The sequence below is a fragment of the Sphaerodactylus townsendi genome, linkage group LG01 (genome assembly GCF_021028975.2).
Source record: "Sphaerodactylus townsendi isolate TG3544 linkage group LG01, MPM_Stown_v2.3, whole genome shotgun sequence".
Lineage (NCBI taxonomy): Eukaryota > Metazoa > Chordata > Lepidosauria > Squamata > Sphaerodactylidae > Sphaerodactylus > Sphaerodactylus townsendi.
In genome coordinates, this window is record NC_059425.1 from 149,327,702 (window position 1) to 149,350,495 (window position 22,794).

Here is a 22,794-nt window from a genome sequence, read left to right on the forward strand (position 1 = left end):
AGAGTTCTCTACCCTAATCACCACAGCCAAGAAAACGTGTTCCCCCTGTATTTTTCTCTCCCATTTGAACAGGGCCACTTGGCACACTACCTGTATTGCTTAATAATCCCTGCTCAAAGGAGAGCCACAATGCTCGCCAGGTTTAATGTTATGCCTTCTGCTTTGTTACATGGCAGATTTAACAAGCAAGAAAAGGCTAATAGATTGTGCCCGTGTAATGATTGCTCAGTTGAATCTCTGGCCCACCAATTACTACACAGTTTCAGATTCAAGGAAATCAGATCCAAGTATGTGAATCTTACTCCTTTACATTTACCCGATCTTCCCGATCTATTTAGATTACACTACTTGCTGGACAATCCTGATCCTTCTCTCCGTACGATAGTGGCAGACTTTCTTCTGGAAATTACTAAATGCCAGTAGATTTCCTTCCACTTAACATTTATTTCCTGTACTGTATATGTTTTTTTAATCAGTTTTTTACTATTGTACAGTTGTCTATGCCAATAAAGGCTTGCTGCTGCATAACTTTGGACTCCCAGAACCGAACTTCACCAAACCTGGGAGGTATCATCAGATTAGTCTCTTACTGATACCACCCAGGTTTTGTGAAGTTTGGTCCTGGGGGACCAAAGCTGTGGACTCCCAAAGGGGTTGCCCCTCCCCCATTGTTTCCAATGGGAACTAATAGAAGATGAGGACTACACATTTGAGGATCCATAACTTTGGACCCCCTGAACCAAACTTCACCAAACCTGAGTGATGTTATTAGGAGAGCATCCTAATGATGCCTTGAAAGTTTGGTGCTGCTAGCTTAACTATTTCACCCCTGACAGCAGGCACCCCCCAAATTTTCCCAGATTCTTCTTTTAAATCCACCCCTTTTGGCATAGATTTAAAGGGAGGATCTGAAGTCCCCAGTTTAAACATTGAAAGTGATGCTGTTTCAGGGTGGGGGATAATCCATCCCAAAACAACATCACTTTCAACACCACACCCCTGGAACCCCCCCCCCCCCAATAAAAAAAATCTATACCTACATCCCTGAGCATTTGCATATGTTAATAGCAGCTCTTGAAGTAGGGGGATTCAGACTGGACTGAATTTATGGAGAATAAACTCTTATTTATGGAGAATAAACTCTTGTGCCTCATAGTGCTTTCCCAATTGCAGATGTTGAAGGCCCTGTCAATCTGTGGACCTTCAACATGACCCACTGCAGTCATTGACGTAGTCACTTCCAGTTACCTATTTGTTTTTGCACAGCCCATTTAGCACTTTGGTTTATGAAACAGCAAGGGGCAATGGAAAAAGTCAACAAATGACGAGAACAAAAGGAATACCTGGAATAAATCAGAATTAACAGATCATTTTATCAATGTTGTCTTATTCTGTTCTGTGTTGCTTTGTGGGTTTTTAATAGATCCTTTGTTTTTATTATCTTGTGTGATTTTTTTATTTGGAAACTGTCAGGCAGATGTTTTGAGAGCATGGTCTGTAAGTAATAAGCTCATAAAATGAATGTCCCCTGGAGCTGCTTTTTGCCTACGTGAGAAATGTACAGAAGAATCAAGGTGATATTGTTTCATATAGAAAAGAATCCCTGATCAAAGACTATTGGAAGGAAGACACATTGTTCCAAGGATGCTGAAGTACAAAAGTTGAAAGGAGTCAGATGAGGTACTGATGCTAGGGAAGGTGTACATAAGTACAGTCCCATTAACACATATATAGCTGCCTTATACTGAATCAGATACTTGGTCCATCCATGTCACTACTGTCTACTCAGACTGACAGTGGTTCTCCCAGGTCTCTGACAGATGTCTTCCGTATCTCCTGCTGCCTGGTTCTTTTAACTAGAGATGCCAGGAATGGAACCTGGAACTTTCTGCATGCAAAGCAGCGGCTCTTCCACTAAGCCATGGTCCCTCCTCATGTGAAAATGGGAATCCTAAAAGGCATGGACATTTCCAAATGTTCTGGGGAAGATAATATCAGATGAGGGACACCAGTTCCAATCATAAAAATGATGGGAAAAAACTATAAAAAAGCAGAAAAATGTGTGCAGAATTTTCTCTGAAATTGGGACAATAAGGGCAATTTTTACCCTTTACCTTGCACTGGCCCATTTTCTTTAATTTCTCCCATGATGTCAGTCTCCTAAAAATGAGGGGAAAGAAATTATTTACTTTGTTTTGGCGTACATTTTTCTGAACATATACAATATGTTAGGTGCAATAATGTTACAGCATGTTAATGTTTAATCATTGTATAAATGGCTTGGATTTAAAACTGTGCCAGCAAATCAGAATTAGGTGTTCCAGCTGGTATGCCAATCAACATCACACAAAAATGTGCCAGACTAGCAGAAGGTAATCACGGAACTAAAGGCAAGTATAATGGAGAAAATGTTTCTGATCTAGTGTCGGATGTTCAACATATATCATAAAATCAGTAATACACCAATATAATTATCACTTTTATGCTGTGCATAACTCTAACATTGATCCAGTTTCTTAAGATAATCCACAACTAAATACTACTTATGAAGGATCAGCATGAAGCAAATATGAGTCATTTTGCAGAATTTCACAGTAAATATTGATCAATTGGGCATTCAAAGCCAAACAGTTAATCTACTCTTCTAAACAGATAGAGTGGCATAGTGGTTAATCTGGAGAACTGGGTTCAATTCTCCACTTGAAGCTTCGTGGGTGACCTTGGGTCAGTCACAGTTCTCTTAGAACTATCTCACACAGAGGCAGCCAGTGGCAAACTCTGAACATCTCTTGAAAATCCTACAGGGTCGTCATAAGTTGGCTGCAAATTGATGGCACTTTACACACCCACCTGCCTTAGGTGGAAAGAAACAGCAAGGCTACCAATCTATCTATATGTATAAAAAGCTGCAGTGACTTTGTTAGTTACGCCCTAACGTTGAAACGGCTGGACGGATTGCCCCCAAATTTTCACATGACGTTCCTCCCTGTTCTGGGCAGGTAATTGGATCTTCAAATCGCCGAAAGTCCATACCTGAGCCAGGTAAAATGTCTTTTTCCTGGCGCATCAGGCCATGAAGCTGCCTCTGTTTAACTGTCACCCTTAGAATGTTCGTGCAGCATGTCTGTCTGTGGCCTGAGGGCTTAGAATGTTCGTGCAGATGGGCAGGGATGAGCAGTGAAAATGGTAAATAGGTAATACTGTTAGGTAATATGAGTGGAAGTGAAACACATACACACTTTGCCATGTGAGACGTCAAGTGGGGTTTCCCCCCTACACACACATGCAGGTAACTTTCACTCTCTGTGCCTCACCCACTGCTACCACACAATACACATCCAGCTCATCCTCACACACCTCACTCTGCCCTCCCTCACATCCAACCACCACTTACCCACTTCCTCACCCATATTCGCCACAGCTCTCTTTTACTAAAAGCGAGCTAGAGTTTGCCTTTTTCTTCTAAGAAAATCTGCGGGGTGGGGGCGAACCAACACTACTGGCTTCACTTCTTTTGCACATGGCCCTTTAAGAACCCAGGGAGCTGGCCTCGATCTGAGCGCCTGATCACCCTGCCTCTGCTGCCTGACTGGGATAGCCTCTTTGCCCCAGTTCTGCCTTACCCAAGCCAGGACTATGCGTGTCAACCAGCCTCATGGACAGTGGGATTCGCACTCTGGACAGTTCCGTTGTGGAATGGAAAGGGTTACCTTATACCAAAAAAAAGACACCACCATATAACAATGTGAATTGAAAAGGGAAAGAGGGATTCCATTTGACCACCCCAAAAGGCTATGCTGCGGATCATTGGACCTGTGTGGGTTGCGGGCTGTGATGAGAAGGACAATTGCCACAGCAACGCGTGGCCGGGCCCCGCTAGTGTGTCATAAAATGACAAACAGAAAAAAAGTAAATGAATGGATCTGAAAACCTGAACCTCAGTTTTTCAACTTACCCTTGAGGAGATCCTGTAAGGAGAACTACATTGATAAAGTCGATTGGATGGCTCCACGTTATTTGGACATGGCTGTATGGCATGTCTTTTTCCTTCTGTATCAATAATACTTGAAATGGCACAAGTATCATGGGGATGGTGGCTCCAGAATAATGGGTAACAAGCATGAGACACCAGCCTGTTTCAATAAAATAACAAACTCTATTTTAAAAGGTTGTTCTAAATTAACATGAACTATTGAACCTAATGACATGATTAACATGAGCATGAACCTAATGACAGCAACTGTTACACAATGGCCATTTCAGATCAGTTTAGAGGTGATTTTGCCTACTTTTGTTCAACACAAACTATATTGTAAGTCCACAAGTCACTTATGATTAAAGGATCTCCTTGAAGTTCAATGGATTGGGCTTTTGCCGCCATAATTTATCTTATCCAAGAACAAAAATAGTGTTAAATAAGATCATTGTAGGCAGAACTGTATAATTCCTGAGACCCAGCATGGTGTAGCAGTTAAGAGCAATGAACTCTAACCTGGAGAACTGGGTTGATTCCCCAGTTCTCCATGTGAGTAATGGACTCTTATCTAGTGAAGTGGATTTGTTCTCTGCTCCTACACATGAAGCCTGCCGTGTGATCTTGAACTAGTCTCAGTTCTTTGAGCTCTCTCTCAACCCCACCTGCCTTACAAGGTATCTGTAGTGAAGAGAGGAAGAAGAGGAGTTTGTAAGCCACTTTGAGATGCCTTACAGGAGTGAAGGGGGGGGGGTATAAATCTAAACTAGTACTCCTCTTCTGCTAATACTGAATTTCATGGTGAAGTACCTATCAATAGGCCAGTGAAATGAGGTTAGCTTTACACAAATACAAGTGAGGACCAACAATACTGGCAGGAGGAAATCCTTCTGCAGGGGGAAATCCCTCTCTTCATCATAGCTGATTCCTCACACTCAACTTCCTTCTTACGATGGGGTACAGCATATTGCAGACAATTTAATATAATTTAAAAGGAAGGGGGAAGGAAAAACAGAAATGTACTGTTCTGCTCATATCCATTAGATTAGAGAGTATCTTAGATGGAGAGACAGGGTCAGGAAAATTTCCTAATTGTTTATTCTCTTTTCCCCAGTGATTCTTTGTGACCCTCCAAATTGTCTTAATATATTTAGATACTAAGACGTTCTTCCATTTACCGTCATCTGTTGTTGTTGGTCTACCTTTGTAATGTCAAATCAAGTACTACATTAACTACTGCCATCTCCCAGGAACTTAATATTCCACTTTAATCACCTATCAAATAAACCATTTGAACAACAACGAGCAAGCAAGCAAAATTCTTCTTGGAAAATCAGTTTTATTGTTCAATCAATACTTGGCAAATCATCACAGATAATTACCAGCATCATGAACTTTTGTCACTATCACAAGATTTGATAATAAATGCTGGTAAAAATGCTGCAGCCTATTATTTCCCAGATAAAGATGGAGGGAATAATCCACCTGATTTGCTGATACATTTTTCTCCATATTCTTATAAGCACCTTGACAATATATCTAAATTTTATGGAAGTATTTTGCTCTTGAAGGAAAAGTTATCTTTTTCCTGGATGAAGGGAGTTGGTAGATGGAGAGACACAGAGAGAAAAAATATAGCAGATAATCTGTATAACAGTAGGAATATGTGCTTCATGTGGATTTTGAAGAGGATTTCACCTCACGTTCATATGTCACAGTTCAACTGCAGCTAAATTCCAGTTTGTCACAACAGGCAGAAACACAATTTGTCCTACTCACACTCTCAGCAGGGACCTCCTGCCTCCTTTAGCACGTACAATCAAAAACTTTCAGCTTTCAAACTCCAGTTGTCCACAGTATCCAAAAGGAGATGCTTGGATAAACAGGGGTTTAAAGCCCCCCATAGGTATTAGTAAGCAAACTCCACTTTGCCCAAGCACATGCACTCAGCTGCAAGGGGAAAACCGAGTTTGTTTAAAAGCTAATTTCAAATTTTCTTATGCCAGTTATTAGTGAGTCCTAAGCTGATGACTGTAACATGCCCCAAGGCATATTTGAACAATTTATCAATAAGGATTCTCAAGTTTATAAGGAATCTTACAGAATTGGAAGGAGCAAAAAATTGTTTTCTGTCAAGACATTTATTAAGCTTGGACTCTAAGTATCACCTTATAATCTTTAGCTTACCAACACCACAAGGGGGCAGAGATTGAGAGGGGAAGGGAGAGGACCACCTTCCACTTGACGGATCAAACACTAAAATCCAAAACAGGTGTGATGAAACTCACAGATCTCAGTCTATAAAAGGTAAATTGGCTTGGGTGCGCACCCATGATTCAGTTTAGAGTTAATAGGAAGGGGAGAAAGCTTCCTGGTTTGTTATTAGCTTTTAAATGAAAAAAAAAACAGTGTTTTAAGGACATTTTTTTTCCTCTTTAAAATTGCATTGGTAGCATGGAAATCCCGGTTTTGATTAGCAAACTAAATAGTGGTTGAAAAGTTAAATCTCCTCTTCTCTACCCATGTTGTTATGATCCAAACTAGGACTGAATATATGTGCACCTTACCTTTCACTGGCTAAGAGAGATCTATGATGTTCATCCCTCCCCTTTTGGCCCTAAGTCAAGACAATGTGTGTGTCATCAGTGTGTCCATGGATAACCCTGGTCTGTATAATACAAATGCCACATATGAGGGTATGCAAATAGCTACTGCTTATATAATAGATATATTATAGATATCAAATGTCATTGTTTTGTTTTGCCAGTTTTATATTGCTGCCATGTCTCTGATTACATTAGTTTTGTATACCTGCATTTAAGTAACAGCTTTCCATGATTTTACTTGTACTTAACTGTAGACTTGATCTTGCTTGCACTGGTTTGTTTTTCTTGCTTTTGAAATTATTAGCTTTAAGAATGATTGTAAATAATATAGAAATGTATATATTTACCCATAATTTTTTAAATAAGACCAGGCATCATTTAGGCTGCCTCCTTTACATCCGTGTTGATTCCTGGTGTCACAAGAGATCAGATTTTGAGGGGAGAGGTTGTCTGTGAAACGGCCTTCAGAATGAATTGCCATTCGATCTGCGCCAACACCTGTTTTATGGGAAATGAAGATATAATGAGACCTGTTCATGAATGCTGCAGCCTTAAGTTTCACATTGAAGAAGGAAAGGATATAACAGGGGGTGATCCTGGAACCATCTGTTCTGATATTCTTGCATATCCATTCCCAAAAGTAATCCTGACAAAAGCCCACATTTCCGTTCCTTGGGAACTTTTGTGTGTGTGCTTAATATCTTAACCCCCTCATGAAGGGTAGTTTATAATTGTGTTAACATTTAAAATTAAAAAGAGAAAACCAGTCCTCCTTCCTTGCTAAGAGGGATAATGTGCAACATCTGGCATTTCTTCCCCTCTGCTTGGTGAACCAAAATGTTTTCCCTTTGCTTATGTAGCCGCAGGCAAGGCAGGCAGGCAGGCAGGCAGGCAGGCAGGCAGGCAGGCAGGCAGGCAGGAAGGAAGGAAGGAAGGAAGGAAGGAAGGAAGGTCGGTCCTCTGAGGTGCTGCTTGGTACTGTTTTTCTCTGGGAGGCCAAAGAATACCTTCTCCAACAAACTATTCTATGCCAAACCATTATGCTACTAAAATAAGTCACTTGGTCTAAGCCTTGGCCTTGGTTCTTTGCCAGGGTTTTGATGGGGGCATTTTTGGGAGAGGGATTTGGGGAGTTGATTTTACTTGATGTTAATCCCCAATTCATTAATTATTACATCCAAGCTGCTTCAAATCAATAGGAAAGGTACAAAGGATACAAAGGCTTTTATTCATAAATAAAAATCTAGACCAACATACAAATTTCTGTAAATAACAAGAGTACTAGTATGCTGATGACACCCAACTGTAACTATTGATGACTGAACAGCCAGATACTGCCCCAGATAATTTAGCCAGCTACTTGGGGGCTGTTCCACTAGGCCTATAGTTGAGGCAGCTGTGGTTTACCAACTATTGCTCTCCCTCTCTTTTCCTATCCTTTCCCCTCCTATTTTTTTTTATATTTATTGTACCATGAGTTTTAGTCTTCTAGGTTAGTTAAGGATTTTTTGTTTTAATAATTGTTGATTTTATTGTATTTTTTATGTTGGAAGCTTCCCTGAGGCTGTTGGAAGGAGGAGGATTCAGTACAAGAAAATTCAGCAGTTTCGATCAGATCAAAGGTGTTTCTACCAAGCCTCAACACAAATAACAATATCAAAAGTAAAAAAGAAATGGAGAAAAATGCAATATTTCAGTTTTGGAAAGATCCAGAAGGATTACAACAAAAAGGCTCAATATATAAAAGATTTTAAGAAAGATGCTGGCAAAAAACAAGTGCAAGAACTGGAAATAATATCTGATATGATAAAAAAAATTAAAGTGAAAGTGAAAATTTGGATGTCACCTGAACATGATTAACTGCATGAATTCTGGCTCAAATACTTCACCAGTTTACACCCGACAATGTCCAAGCAGTTCAGTGAAACAATGCAAAATGATGAAATTGATGAATGGCTAACTGATGGGAAGACATAATTGATTCAGAAAGATCTGACCAAAGACAAACACCTGGAAACATGCTTACCTACGATGTTCAAACTGCTCACCATCATAATAGCAGATAACGTCATAGACTTCTTGGAAATGAATAACATCCTGCTGATGGAGCAAAAAGGGAACAAAAGGAGGAGCAGGAGTACAACTCCTATCAATTCCTGATAGACAAATGATAATGGAGAACTGCAAGAATTGAAAAATGAATTTGAAGGTGGCCTGGATCAATTACAAGAAGGCATTCACCTCTCTGTTCCAGAGTTGGACCATAAAATGCCTGCAAACAATTGGTTTCAGGAAAAATATATGAGCATTCACTGAAAAAGCTATGAGATGGTAAAGAACTGAACTGATGTTGGAAATTAAAACTATAGAACATCAAGCAAGGAATTTTCAGTTTGGAGAGGAGGAATAGATGAAGCAGAAGATACACACACACACACACACACACACACACACACACACACACGAGCTTTGGCACAGAAATTCAGTATTTGGTTTTCAGGCACATGCTTAATAAGTTTCTTCAGTTTCAGTTCACAGTCAGCTTAGATGTTCTAAAGATGTTTCTTAAATGGTAGTTTCATATACTTTTCAGATGGAACTGGCTAATGGATAGCACCCTCAGAGTCTAACACAGGCTGGTACATATATTCAAAACCCTCATAAGCCTTCCCAGTTAGAATTCCTTAAAATAACACATAAATCACTTTCTCTGGAGTAAAATAAAGCAAAACCCCAAATACTAGATTACTGATCCTAGCTCTTAACCCTTTAAAAAAAATTGCAACAAGAAGTTAACTTTTAGTGGATGGTTTAGTAAGGCAGGCCTCTTTGAGGAGAACATGAAAAATAATGAAACCAATATATTACTTGCGGTTGAAAAAGCCCAGGATGCAGCACAGTTCTTTTGGTCTAGAGGGTCATGAATCCACCCTGGCCATTCGTGCCAGGCCACAAAATGTTCAGGAAAATCTGTTTCTGTCATCAAGTTTCCCTTTAAAAAGCGAAGAGAAAATGCCTTATCCAGTAGCAGGATTTAAATAATTTAACAACCGGTTCCGAAAGGACTCAGTGGCAGGATTACAATCAGTTCTTTGAACTAGACAAAAAATTAGCTACCAGTTCTACCGAATAGGTGCGAATAGGCTGAATCCCACCACTGGCCTTATCCATTTTAGTTTAGAGTGAGATATGAGTATGATCTATCCCTCTGTTCATTCGCCATACCCACAAGCAGAGGAATCCCCAAAGGGTGTAGCCCTTGTGACTGAGTGCACACATGCACATGAAGCATACAAGGCCATTGTTGTGTCTGGGCCTGTGAACACCTGTCATACAAAGGTTGGTTTCAGACATTGTGACAAAGCTGTGCTTTGTTTAAACCATTTGTTTGTGCAACAAAAGACTAAGTGTCAGCATGGTGTGCATAAACCCTGTTTACCTGCTTCTTGCCTTTTGCATTGCCTGCTGGCCATGAGGGTCAGTGGGGAGGATCTTACCCCACTATCCTACACTCCATTGGAGAAAGAACCACTTCAGCTGAAGGAAGTTTCCTTAGGCTGGAAGAAGACACCTTGGAGGATGTTTGGATCCACCCTAGTTTTACACTACAGACTGTGAACTCATTCACAACATCAAACTACTATTAGCATGAATTGCAGTTAATAAATCAAATGTAAACAAGTGCTTGAAATCCCAGTTTGATGCCGATTCTAATATTACAAGTAACGTGAATCCAATGACACCATAGTTTATTGTGGCATCCCAATGCAGTCTCAGTTTCTACTTTTTGACCTCGTGGAGGGCTGGAAAGGGTTGAATGGGAAAATGGGAGGTGCACATTGATCTCCTATTCCCCAATGGGGCAGATGAAGAAGAGTTTCTGTGATGTCCCATGAAGATCTGGGCCTGAGTTGGGAAGGATTTATGCAATATAATTACATTCAACAAACCAAAACACAGAAGAAAACTCTGTGAATTCTTTTAAACATATCTCAGCAGGCACAGGAATGGAGTAGCAGAAAGGCTCAGGAATGGACCTTTCAGAAGAAAATGAAACGCTTTTCATGGATGGGATGTGGTAAATGACAGGCTGATTTTTGAGTAATACTTTGATTCCTTAAAAGAAATAGGAAGTCATGGGGGCTTTCCCCACTTACCTTCTGTTGCATGCTACTCCAGGAAAGTAGCGTGGGGTCCAGCGGCTCTCCCCACTTGCAAGGGCGGCAACCACGCAGCTGCCCCGCCTCTGCCGCTCTTGCACAACCTCATCGCGCGTCATTCCTGGCGCTGAAGAAACGGCACCTTTTGACGACCCTGCGGAGCGTGGGGTCATGGGGAACCCCAAGAGCGTGCCAGGAATGACGCGCGCTGAGGGGGCGCGAGAGCAGCGTGCAGCAAAAGGTGAGTGGGGAAAGCCCCATGGTCATCATTAAAAATACTGGTCTGATGTTCTTAAGGCAAGCAGCATCTGTCCAGCACTTTATTTTTGCAAGTGACTGGTAAGTGGTTGCCTTAGCGTCTATACCTGAACAGCTGAGGTAATTTTCTGTTTGAAAAATTTGAAAAATGGAAACCAACCGCAACTGGTGCCATGTTCAGTAGGGCAGGAGACGGGGGAAATGTGCCAAGACGATAACTGAAACCTTCCTGCAGGCTCATTTTCCAAAACTGGCTGTAGTTACTTGCCTTCCATCTGCCTCACAAATATAAAAATAAAGCAGGCCTGTTAGTGTTGTACTGCTCCAACACTATAAATGTTCTTACGTTTATCCCTGTTCACAGATCTTGCCTGACATATGGTTTAAAATTTTAATAGTTTCACTAACATAAATTTCCATACAAAAAAGATGTCTTTCCTCATCACTGAGTTTGAAATGTGTGCAATTTCTGCTACCAAGGTGTAGCAAATGTGTGCAATATGGCCTACCAAGGATTTTCTTGCTCATCTCTCCATGTCTCTCTCCATCCCATGAGAGTTTGTAGATTAAATGGCATAAACATAAACAAATGAGTAGAGAATAGAATTGAAAGTTCTGTCCTAGAGTACTAGCTTCCCACACATTTCTACTGATTTGGTTCAGGGCAAAAAAGCAAACATACACATTGGAGTCATGTTCTTAAAATAAAGAATTAATGTATTGCCTCATAAATATTGTTTTGACCTAGAATAGATTTCTATCATTCTTATTTCCTTTCTTTTGTGAACTCTGATGTTCTATTTTTATCTGTTGCTTTAAAATTATGAAGTAGTGTGGCAGGCAGGGGGGTGATTGCTTTATCACCCACATAAACTCACTGTAATTTCCCTCCTTTCAGCAAACACGTGTTGAATAATACACTGCACTATCTTGTCATAGGTTTGTTTGGGTCTTTTTTATCATTGAGTCACAGCTGACTCATGGCAACCCTGTGATGTTCTTAAGGCAAGAGACATTAAGAGGTAGCTTGCAGTTACCTGTCTCCACACTACTCCAGTATTCCTTGGAGGTCTTCCATCCCAATACTAGCCTGGATCAAGGCTGAGAGTATGTGATTGGTCCAAGATCACTCAGCAAGTTCCCATGGCTTGAGTGGGGATTCTAATCTGGTTTTCCCAGGTCCCAGGCAAACACCTTAGCCACTATACCACACTGAGGCCATTTCCACACCGCCACGATCAGGGGGTGGGTCGGTGTACATGATGCCGATGCACCCCCCTGGGACCGTTTGCACGAACAGTCCCGGTAGGGGCAGGGAAGACAGCGCAGCCTGCATGGAGGCTGCACCATCGCCCAAACGCCTTACCTTCCCTCCGACCTTCTGGCACGTTGCCCAGGCCTGGGGACACGCCCCCTGCCCTGCGCGACAGCTCTGGAGTCTCAGGGCAGGGGGGCGTGTCCCCAGGCCTGGGCGATGCACTGGAAGGTTGGAGGGCAGGTAAGGCGTTCGGGAAAGGGGGAGAATGGCACCTTCCAGCCGCTGCTGTTTGCACGGCAGCATTTGGAAGCCGCTGTTTCTGAAAAACCTCACCCAGGGAGTGAGGTTCAGAAACAGCGGCTTCGTGCCGCTCAGGGGTTGTGAGGCCGCCGCTGCTGCGATGCAGCGGTCGTGCGAAACCCTCCCCAGGGATGCTGTTTTTAGCGTCCCTGGGTCGCTGTATTCTGCCCGTGTGGAAACAGCCTCACTTTCCTTGTCAAAAGTTAGTCATGTATAATTTATATAACTTTGTGATCTAGTAGTACATGGAAATATAGATAAAAGGTCACAGAAGATACAGGAGACCATAGCCATGGATATCCACCCCTGGGTGTTCTAGCTCACAAGTTGCTTCTGTCCAAAGGGTGACCAGCAAAGACTCCCATTTCCCACTCCACTATTTCCTCTTCCCCCTTGCTGAAAACCTCCATAGCATCTTCTCTTTTTTTGCTTCTTTCTGTCCTTTCCACCCACTAGCCAAACTATATCTGCCCCTTAGTTTTCCCTCACCTGAGCAACGCCTCCCTGGGAAAACTTGAGCCAAGTTGTGCAGTGCTAGCTGAGCCTGGCCCAGTTGCAAGTGCAGAGCTTGCAAGGACTTGGAGGGGTATCCTACTTTTCCCTGTACCCCTTCCCCAAATGATTTCCTCTTTTCCTCCTCCTAGCAACTAACAGATCCTTACCTTTCTCTTCTTCTTTCTCTCCTTCCCACTCACCAACCAACAACAAACCTAGCATCTTCAAATATATTTATTATTCATTTACTTCATTTATATCTCTCTTTTCTGCACAACAGGAACCCAGAGAAGCCTACATCATTCTCCTGTCCTCCATTTTATCTTTATAACAGTGAGCTTCCACAGCAGAGTGGGAATTTGGACCTGAGTCTCCCACATCCTAGTCTGAAACTCTAAGTACTGCAGTGGCTTTTATTTCCATTTATTCCCCACCATTTATAATAGTCTTGGAGCAGATAGGAGTCACACTTGAGAAATAGATACAAAGATGATAAATTATACATCGTACATCCTCTGTAGAACACTCTGGGACACATTCTCACAAGATATCTTTGCCAGAATAGTAGCTATCTATTTCTTTTTAATTGTAGAATATCGACTGGCATTGGTGGTATCTCAGTTTTTCAGAAAGGTACTGAACTACCATTATTTCAGTTTATTCCTTACCCTTTACAATAGTCTCAGGGCAGATAGAAAAGGAGCCACACTTGAGAAATGGATATAATGATATAATGATCATATCTTCAGAATGTGTTCACCCTATAATACTTTAGTACTTATAGTTTGTGGACAAACTATATAAATTAATATCTGGTGGAATAAATATCCTATGTCTGCTAAAAAACACTGATCATGGAAGCATTCATTTTTAAATCCAACTGCAGAACACGAATACTTTCCATCCGTAAACGGAAGTCGAAACAAGTACTTATTGTATTTTGGTATTTTTCTTCATGGAAGCTACCCTTTTTCACAAATCTATACATTCAAAAGTGAAAGATTTATATGATCTGAAGGGAAACCAGAGTTAGAGGGTTAGGAAACACACACATGTCTCAAATGAGGTGTACAAATGCTTATCAGTAAGCACAATGTCCTAACAAGCATGCAAGACATACATACTTGTTTTTCCTACAAGCAGAATGGGAGTTAGTTGCATCTTATAAATGTCGCCAAACAAGATTCTTACCCATAGCTCCCACTGTTGATCTGCTTAATTAAATTGGGCCTCACAAGGCATGGTTCATCTGAACATATCCAATGACTATTTACACATTTGCTGAAATGAATAGAACAGTGAATTAAATTGATGGAGATAATCATGCCAAACAAACAGAGCTTGTTCATGAAATTGCCAACTTGGTGTTTATTTTCATAAAATCATCTCCAGCACTACCCCCACCAGCAGCATTTTTAGCACTGACTTCGATCAGCAGGAAGAGAAGGAAAGAAGAGAGGATGCTTTTGACTGATTTGGGAGTCGACTCAAATCATCCGCTGAAGTCACTCCTGGAAGCAGAGTCTTAGCTACTTATTTTATAGAAACTTATTATATATAGGTTGGTAACCTTAAGCAAGGACTATCTTGAAAAACTGTCTTTACATTTCCTTTGTTTCAGAATGTCACAGTTGTCCTGACTGATAGAAGTTAGTCAGAGGAAGTAAATTGTTTTTGTGTTAGAAGTCTTAACTTCATTCTGGTTGGGGTTTTAGGTACAATTAAATGTGCTGTTTGTGACATTTAAATGGCATGGCTCCAGGTTGTCTCAGAAAATGCTCTTCCTGTATAAGTTTAACCTCTACCTCATCATCCTAGGAACGTTAGTCATTAGATGGGCCCCTGGTCTGAATTCCCACATGATGAGGTGATGGAAATATCATAGATGTGTAGTACCAGGGTCAGGTGGTAGCAAGTCAGGTGGTAGCAACTGTCTGGATGGAGCTGCCTCCTTCCAGTACATCAGAAAAATATGTGGTTTTAGTTTTAAAAGGCTGGTTTATTTTTTGTCGAACAAAAACTATTAATCATGTCAGACTTCAAATTCTTATGAAACCTACCACCATTAGGGACTTGAAATTTGCCTCGTACAGTGTTTTCTATTTTTACTGAGTTTTATTGTATTGTGGCAGTTATATCTGCCTGGATTATTTTCCACACAAGCCAGACTGGAGCTTTTCATTTATTTATCCACCTTATCTATGATCTGCCCTTTAAACTTTATTAGAAAAAGAAAGAGAAAATCTAGGAGACATGACTAGCTGTTTACTCAGGATGCCAGTAGTGATAAAGGTGTAGACCCCTGCTTCACAATGCCTTGGATTTCATTAAGGAATTGTTAATGAATGCTTTCCTCTGGGCTGCCTAGCAAGTTCTCCCTTTGCTTGTCTTGCAAGAAGGATAATTGAGAGAAAGGAAGTAAAGCCAAATACTCAAATCATTTGTATATTTAAAAAAGGCAGCATATGCTGTTTACCAAGTCAGAACATTACTTCAGCACAGAACAATCCAGCATCCCACACCGCCTCACAAAAATGGCTCAAGGATCTGGTACTGTACAGGTCATCCCTCAAATCTTCCTGCACTACCTGCAGTAAATATTCATGCAACACTAGCCCAGATCAAAGCATCCTGAGGCTGTATTAGCAAAACTGTACATGCGCAAATATAGTCAGAAGACATGCTATGCTGGTGTAGCTGCACTGTAGGCAATTGAGCTGGCAATCTCCTTAAGTGCATGTCTGTCATGCAAGTCATTATAAGTTACAAATGAGAGTTATCTTCCAAGCTTCTTTCAATTGAAGAAGATTCCTTGCTTTGTCTCATGGCTATTACCAGGAGTTGCAGTTGTCTTTAAAGGTTGCCCCTTCTCCATAATGCCGACCACCTTTAGAACAACCTGGCAACATAATACATAAAAGTATGAAAAGTAGATAATAATAAGCTCACTACTAATATGCCTAAAGATAAAGAAAAACATTTTTAAATCCCCTGTGCCTAAGTAGTACACTGTTCAATTTTTCTTAATTTTCCGCATCTGTGAGCCTGATTAATAAATGAATCATGTTTGTATAAATCCAGAAAGGTTTCCAGAATAAATGTCCAAATGGTCCTTCTAATGATCATTTTCTAGTCTTCTTTCAGCATACCGGTAATTATTCACATTTCTACACAGTGTTAATGTTTCTTTGTTTGTTTGCCTGAAGTGTTTATGCTCTGCACTTCACTTACATAGAACATACACACCTCATTAGATCTCTGAAAACACTGAATGAAACAAAAACGTTGCCAGCAAATTCTAAATATATAAAATTAGACATGCATTAGTTATGACTTACAGCAACAAGAAGAAGATTTTGGATTTATACCCTGCCTTTCTCTTCTGTAAGGAGACTCAAGGTAGTTTACAAACTCCTTTCCCCTTCCTCTCCCCAAAACAGACACCTTGTGAGGTAGGTGGGGATGAGAGAGTTCTGAATAAACAGTAACTAGCCCAAGGTAACCCAGCAGGCTTCTGGTGTAGCAGCAGGGAAACAATTTCAGTTTACCAGATAAGAGTCTGCCACTCATGAGGAGGAAGGAGCAATCAAACACAATTCTCCAGATTTTCCTCCAAAATCATTTGAGGAATAAGTATGAAGATGTTTAGTGAGGCCTGTAAGGAATTCCAACGAGGCAGAAATAAAAGGCTTTTGGTTGAAAGACCATTTATTCAGACAACTTAGAAAGCTCACACACACGACATGACAGGAATGGGCCTTCCCGCCCAGACCACAGGTTATAACCCCCTCGTTCCATCCCCCTCCCGGAGTCTCCAGTCCCATTCTCATGGGAACGGAATTCTCATCTCGCTCTAAGAGATAAGCCCTCCAACAGAGTGGTTGCTGTGGATTCTGGCCCGTCGCCCGTGCCAGAAAACTCAGTCAAGGCCAAACGGCTGTGAAGAGATTCAGCACCACTGAGATCTTTACATTCTGCCTCCTCTAAGAAAAAACCTTCCCCCCCTGGTTTCAGTGGAAAAGCATGATGAAAAGCAGAAATAAGGGAGGGGGCATCGATATTTTCCGAATACACCCATTGATTATGGCCGGAAGAATATCCCACCCAAGAAACTAAATACTGTGGCGTTCTGCGATTAACGCGAGAGTCCAGAATAGCATCACTTTCATAGTGCTTGTGGCCATCAATCATGGTCGGAGGGTCTCTCCGGAGGGCCGTGCCAGGCATCAGCGGGAGCCTCCTTGAGCAAACTAGAATGAAAGACGGGATGGATATTACTTAAGGAATTAGGCAATTCTAAACGAGCAGTAACATCATTGATCACTTTTGTAATCCTAAACGGACCCACGAATTTCTTGCCTAGCTTTGAATATTTGTGAACGTCTCTAAGGTTCTTGGTAGACAAATAGACCCAAGCCCCTACACGTAAAGGAAAGTCAGAACGATGTTTATCTGCCTGAAACTTTTGAGAGTCCTTGGCTTGCTGTAGGGCAGTCTGGACCGTTTTCCACCCCTCAGCCAGGGATGAGATCCATTGATTGAACTCAGGAGGTTGCAGCGCCTCTGTGGGCAGTTGGGGCAGTGGTGGGAAAGAACGACCGGACACAATTTCAAAGGGAGTCTTCTGTGTGCTGCTATGAATGGCATTGTTGTAAGCGTACTCCGCAAATGGAATTAAATCGCACCAATTGTCTTGATGGTAGTTAGTGTAACAACGTAAATACTGCTCTAGAGTTCTGTTCGTCCTCTCTGACTCACCGTCACTTTGAACGTGGTAGGGGGCGGCAACCGCCGGGGTGGTTCCCAACAAGTCCAGGAAAGCCTTCCAAAATTTGGAAATGAATTGGGGCCCGCGGTCTGACACCACCTTGGAGGGGGCGGAGTGCAGTCGATAGATATGTTGGATAAACAACCGCGCCAGTTTCGGGGCAGAGGGAATGGTGGTGCAGTGGATGAAATGCGCTTGCTTGGAGAACAGGTCTACCACCACCCATAAAACAGTGTTTCCCTGGCTTTCCGGCAAATCCATAATAAAATCCATTGAAATAACCTCCCAGGGCCGGGAGGCGACGGGGAGAGGTTTTAACAGGCCATGGGGTTTTCCCGGGATGGGCTTGGCCTCCGTGCAGACCGAGCATCCCTTAATATAAGCCTCAATGTCTTTGCGCATGGCGCGCCACCAGAACTGGCGACGGGCCAGGTGTAGCGTTTTAAGGAAGCCAAAATGTCCAGCCGACCTGGCATCATGGCAGGCTTCGAGAACCTGCTTACGGAGGGGGGGAGGCACATACCAACACCCCCCCGTTTCCAAACGCGATCCTCAAAGCGCGCGGAGTCTCTTTCCTCCGCTGGGAGTTAGCGGAGACCCGCCTCCTCGAGTTCCCGCAGGAAGAGGCGATGCTCGGAACAGGCGAAGGGGGAGGAAGGCGGAGGTCTGCGAACGAGTGACAGCTAATCCAAGTTGGGAGGGAGAGCGGTCTTGTGGGATCTCCCGTAATGAAGAACCGCCCCCCTCCCGGGATGACGAGACAGCGTATCAGCTAGTGTATGAGGTTTCCCAGGAAAAAAATTTACTGTGAAGGAGAAGCGGGAGAAAAAATCAGCCCAACGTAGTTGCTAGGAACGGACATTTTGAGGGGTGGAGAGGAAATTCTTATGATCCGACCAAACTTGGAAGGGGTGTTTAGCCCCTCAAGCCAGTGGCGCCAGGTGCATAGTGCTACTTTGATAGCCGCAGTCTCTTTATCACCCACGGTCCAGTTGAGTTCAGGGCCAGAAAACTTTTGGATAAGTAAGCACACGGCACAAGTTTTCCATCTTTATTTTTCTGCAAGAGGGCTGCGCCCGGCGCCTTGTCCGATGCATCCACGTGAACTCTGAAAAGGAAAGGTCAGGGTGGGGTGTTTCAAAATGGGCCGGTAGTGGCTGACTTCAAATGCTGGAATGCGGCTTGACATTCCTGAGACCAAGGGAGGCGGGCAGCAGCCTGAGAATCCTTGCCTTTGGTGTGTAAAAGATCCGTGAGTGGAAGGGCTAGTTTGGCAAATTGGGGTATAAAATCACGATAGAAATTGGCAAAGCCAAGGAAGGACTGCAATTCTTTTCTGTTGGTGGGGGCCGGCCATTGGAGTACTGCGTCTACTTTTGCAGGATCCATTTTTAAACCTTCGGGTGAGATCCGATAGCCTAAATAGTCTATGGAGGACTGATGAAAACAGCACTTTGACAATTTCACGAAGAGAGAGTTGTCAAGCAAACGTTGTAATACCTCACGAACCAGGGTTTCATGCTCTTCCATAGTTTGTGAGTAAATCAAAACATCATCTAAGTACACGACTACACCTTTATACAATAAATCTTGCAAGACTTCATTGATAAGGGCCATAAAAGCTCCGGGTGCTCCAGCCAAACCGAATGGCATTATTAAAGTATTCATATTGTCCAAATTTTGTATTAAAAGCTGTTAAATGTTCATAGCCTTCCGCAATTCTGACCCTGTAATAAGCCTCTCTTAAAATCCAACTTAGTAAAATCCCTGCCCTTTGCCCCGAAAGTGCATCTAGGAGGTCTTTGATTAAGGGCAAAAGGGATATTTATTAGACATGGAAACAGCATTTTAATCCACGCGTAATCGATTTTTCTACAAAGCCTCAATGAGCCATCTTTTTTTCTTCACAAACAGAACACGGCGTGGGTGTGTTTGGTGGCTCGTCGTATGAATCCTCGAGCCAGATTCTTATCTAAGAAACGCGAGGAGCTCAACTTTTTTCTTCGGTGAGGGCTCATCGCGATAGAATTCTACCTTTGGGCAGTTGAGCTTCGGGCTGCAAGGATGATTTTTTTTGCAATCGAGAGGTATCCCCTATGGGGGGGGAGCAACATGATCGCATTCCTGTTCCTAGAAACACCCTGGCCAAAGTCTTTATAAGCTTGTGGGATTTTACGTTGGGATTAGGAGTCACCCGGCGTTCAATGCAATCTTGCGCTGGAAACCAATGGTTCAATGTCATTTGGAGGTGGAGTTTACCACTTCATGTAATGCTCCCCGCAGGGGGGATCAATTAATTCTATAATTAGAAGCTCTTTCCAAATGATATTTGGCTCGTGTAATAACAACCATATGGCATTGCCCCAAGACAATGGAGTGTTTGGCCACTGGAGCAAGAGCAGAAACTAATCTTTTCCCAATGAATTCCGAAGCGCCTTGGAGAAAAGCGGGTTAGCGTTTTGAATCCGAGCTGGACCCTCAGCCCCGAGTGGAGCTACCATCCATTTGTGTAATACGGAATGGAAGCTTCGCTAGAGGAATTTGAAGTCTAAGCCAAAGCTCCTCAGCCACCTGCGGTCGCATTAAACAGTGGGAGCAACCGGAGTCAACTAGCGAGGAGGCTAGGAGACGTGTATGCTTGGCAGGGTTGGCTAAAAGAGGCTTGAATAGTAATGGGCGCGCTGCCTTCACTCACGAAGATCAATCGGAATAGGACCCACATGTCCAAAGGGCACTGAAGATAGGCATACCGCCACTTCCCCTCACCGAAATCCTCCTCGATATGGCGTACGCTTGGCCGAACCAGTTGGGGGAGGACCAGACTTCCGATGGAGGCTTAGCAGCGGCGAGTGCGGGAGACTGGGACGGTGTGAGCCTTCTGTTATTTCTTGCCAGGGCAGTTGGCAGCCAGATGGCCAGGACCACCACAATAGAGGCATAATCCCAGAAGCTGGCCGGCTCAGATAGTGGTCTCGGTAGGAGAGCGGGTGGAAGGAAAGCTTAGCTACTCGCGAAGTGGATGGGGCAGCCGTAGTGGTCTTGGTGAGGCGTCCCCACGCAGCGTAATCCCAGGCGGGCAGCGCAACTTGTGAACCCAGATCAATCCACTCCCAGCTTAAGCGGTTTAATGCCCGAGGAATGCCCGGATGAAAAGTACTGTTTCCCGAGAAGTTTGGTATTACATAGCCTCGAAGAAGTATTCACATTTCATGCGTTCAGAGCCAGTCAGGAGGAAGTTTGAAGTATTGCGCCGCCTGCAGAATTCCACGGAGCAAATTAAAAGGCAAAATGGTTGCCCTGTTGAATGGACTTTATGAAATTACCGAATGGCCGTTCTCAACATCCGGATCTTGGAAGGCGGGCACGTAAAGGCTTGAAGAAATGCAGCCACTGTCGCGGTATCATCCAGCTTGCAATTAAGTAAAGAGTCACAAACCAGTCAGCAGCCACCCCATCCAAGGCCAGCCCGGACCCGATATCCCGTATTATTTTTTCCGCGTTCCAGAAGCGGTACAGATAATCCAAACTCCCCTCCATATATGTCGTCAAAGTTGCAGAATGAAGTAAAAGGGGAGGGAGTTTAGGAAGTGATTTTACCCGTCAATGAGCAGGGATGGGAGGCCTATAATATCCCTCTTTCAACAGCTCTTGGAGCTTCGCTGGGGTTAATGGTTGCAATGGCTGGGGCGGTGGAAGGCTGGGAGCAGCAGGAGCAGGTTGAAGATACACGCTGGTTGGCGGCGAGGAGGCAGAAGGCGAGGGCCAGGTAGCGTCGTCCACCTCCACGGCAAGAAAGGAGGCAGCAGGGCTGGCGGGGAGGGATGAAGTAGAAGAGCCTTACGGCGTCGATCCCATGGCAGGGGAAGCGGTGGTGGGCGCTCCTGGTAAAGTTGTAAGCACCAGGCTTCGGGTTCCAGTGTCATAAATCAAAGTATCCCTGCAGCTGCCCTCTTCAGCTCCTGTTCCAAGGCAGCCAATTCTCTCTCTTTTCGCGGATTAAAAAGGCATCCTGAAGATGCGCATGTAGGGCCGTTTCTCTCCGCGATCCAGTTTGCTTGACTTCATCCCACTGAATGGCGCCAGTCAGCTGCGGCTCCTGCGTTTGGATGGCCCCTAATGCCCAACTTTCACGCTGGCTCCAGATCCATCTTTGGAGTGATCAGGACTTTGTCATGAATCGATAAGTTCATGCTGTAGGTACTGCCGTTTAGCATCAGCCTCTCCTTGGCCCGGTTTAACTTCGAGTTGGGCGGCCTACCAGGCGTTGTTGTTCTGCGGTCCACTTTTGCAGGCATTCCACCGATCTTTTTTTGCAGCTGTTGGCGTTCCTCCTCCCAGAGCCTGCGTTCTCGGTCCCATGCTTCCTTGGCACTTCAGCGCAGTCTGGCCACTTCATGCGTCCCAACAATTTCTTTGGGCCGGGAGGAAACAGAACTGGATGGGCATCTTCTTCGGATTCCCCCCTCCGGATGGTAACTCCTCCACTCCTCCGACAGCTCCACGGGGCGCCTCTTGCACATCGGTAGCCGCCGGCCCGGGGGCTGGAAATCCGGATTGGGAACCGACACGAAACCCCTCCCAATAATCGATCCTGATCTCGACAGCGTCGGTTTCGACTGTGGATTTGGGGCGGAGCTCCGATGCTGTGCCACGGCAGGTCCTTGGGAGCATTCTCGAAGTACGAGTCAAGGAACCGCTCAATCGACTCCTGGGTGACTGCATGAAGTGTAGTCAGACCCATCTCTTCTGAGACAGGTTGCATCTGGGGTTTGTAATCCACACGGGCACGGGGAGAGATCCGATCCACAGGCGCGCGATCCATAGACAGCGCCCCAAACGGCTCGTGCAAATCCACATGGTCGCATCCGCATTCCCCATCCCAACGAAGTAGGGGAAGACCCATGCTGGAACGAAGGCGGAAGTGAGTCACCAGCGAGACCCGTTCCCCGCTGGTTCCTCAGAATCAGGAAGAGAAG

The 22,794-nt window shown here is 43.7% G+C and overlaps 2 protein-coding genes across 3 annotated transcripts in view; both read right to left on the reverse strand.

Moving 5' to 3' along the window:
* Positions 1 to 22,794, reverse strand: part of LRRC1 (leucine rich repeat containing 1) — a 462,254-nt gene that overhangs the window by 239,237 nt on the left and 200,223 nt on the right. The gene's annotated exons all lie outside the window — the stretch shown is intronic.
* TINAG (tubulointerstitial nephritis antigen) overlaps positions 1 to 22,794 on the reverse strand; it is a 45,395-nt gene that overhangs the window by 16,979 nt on the left and 5,622 nt on the right. For both annotated transcript variants that reach the window (XM_048497131.1, XM_048497140.1), the window contains exons 2-8: positions 15,886 to 15,949; positions 14,242 to 14,331; positions 11,158 to 11,272; positions 9,448 to 9,571; positions 6,927 to 7,077; positions 3,956 to 4,133; positions 2,115 to 2,160 (exon numbers count right to left, since the gene is read on the reverse strand). In XM_048497131.1, coding sequence (XP_048353088.1) covers positions 2,115 to 2,160; positions 3,956 to 4,133; positions 6,927 to 7,077; positions 9,448 to 9,571; positions 11,158 to 11,272; positions 14,242 to 14,331; positions 15,886 to 15,949 — 768 coding nt within the window. The remainder of the gene's footprint in view (positions 1 to 2,114; positions 2,161 to 3,955; positions 4,134 to 6,926; positions 7,078 to 9,447; positions 9,572 to 11,157; positions 11,273 to 14,241; positions 14,332 to 15,885; positions 15,950 to 22,794) is intronic.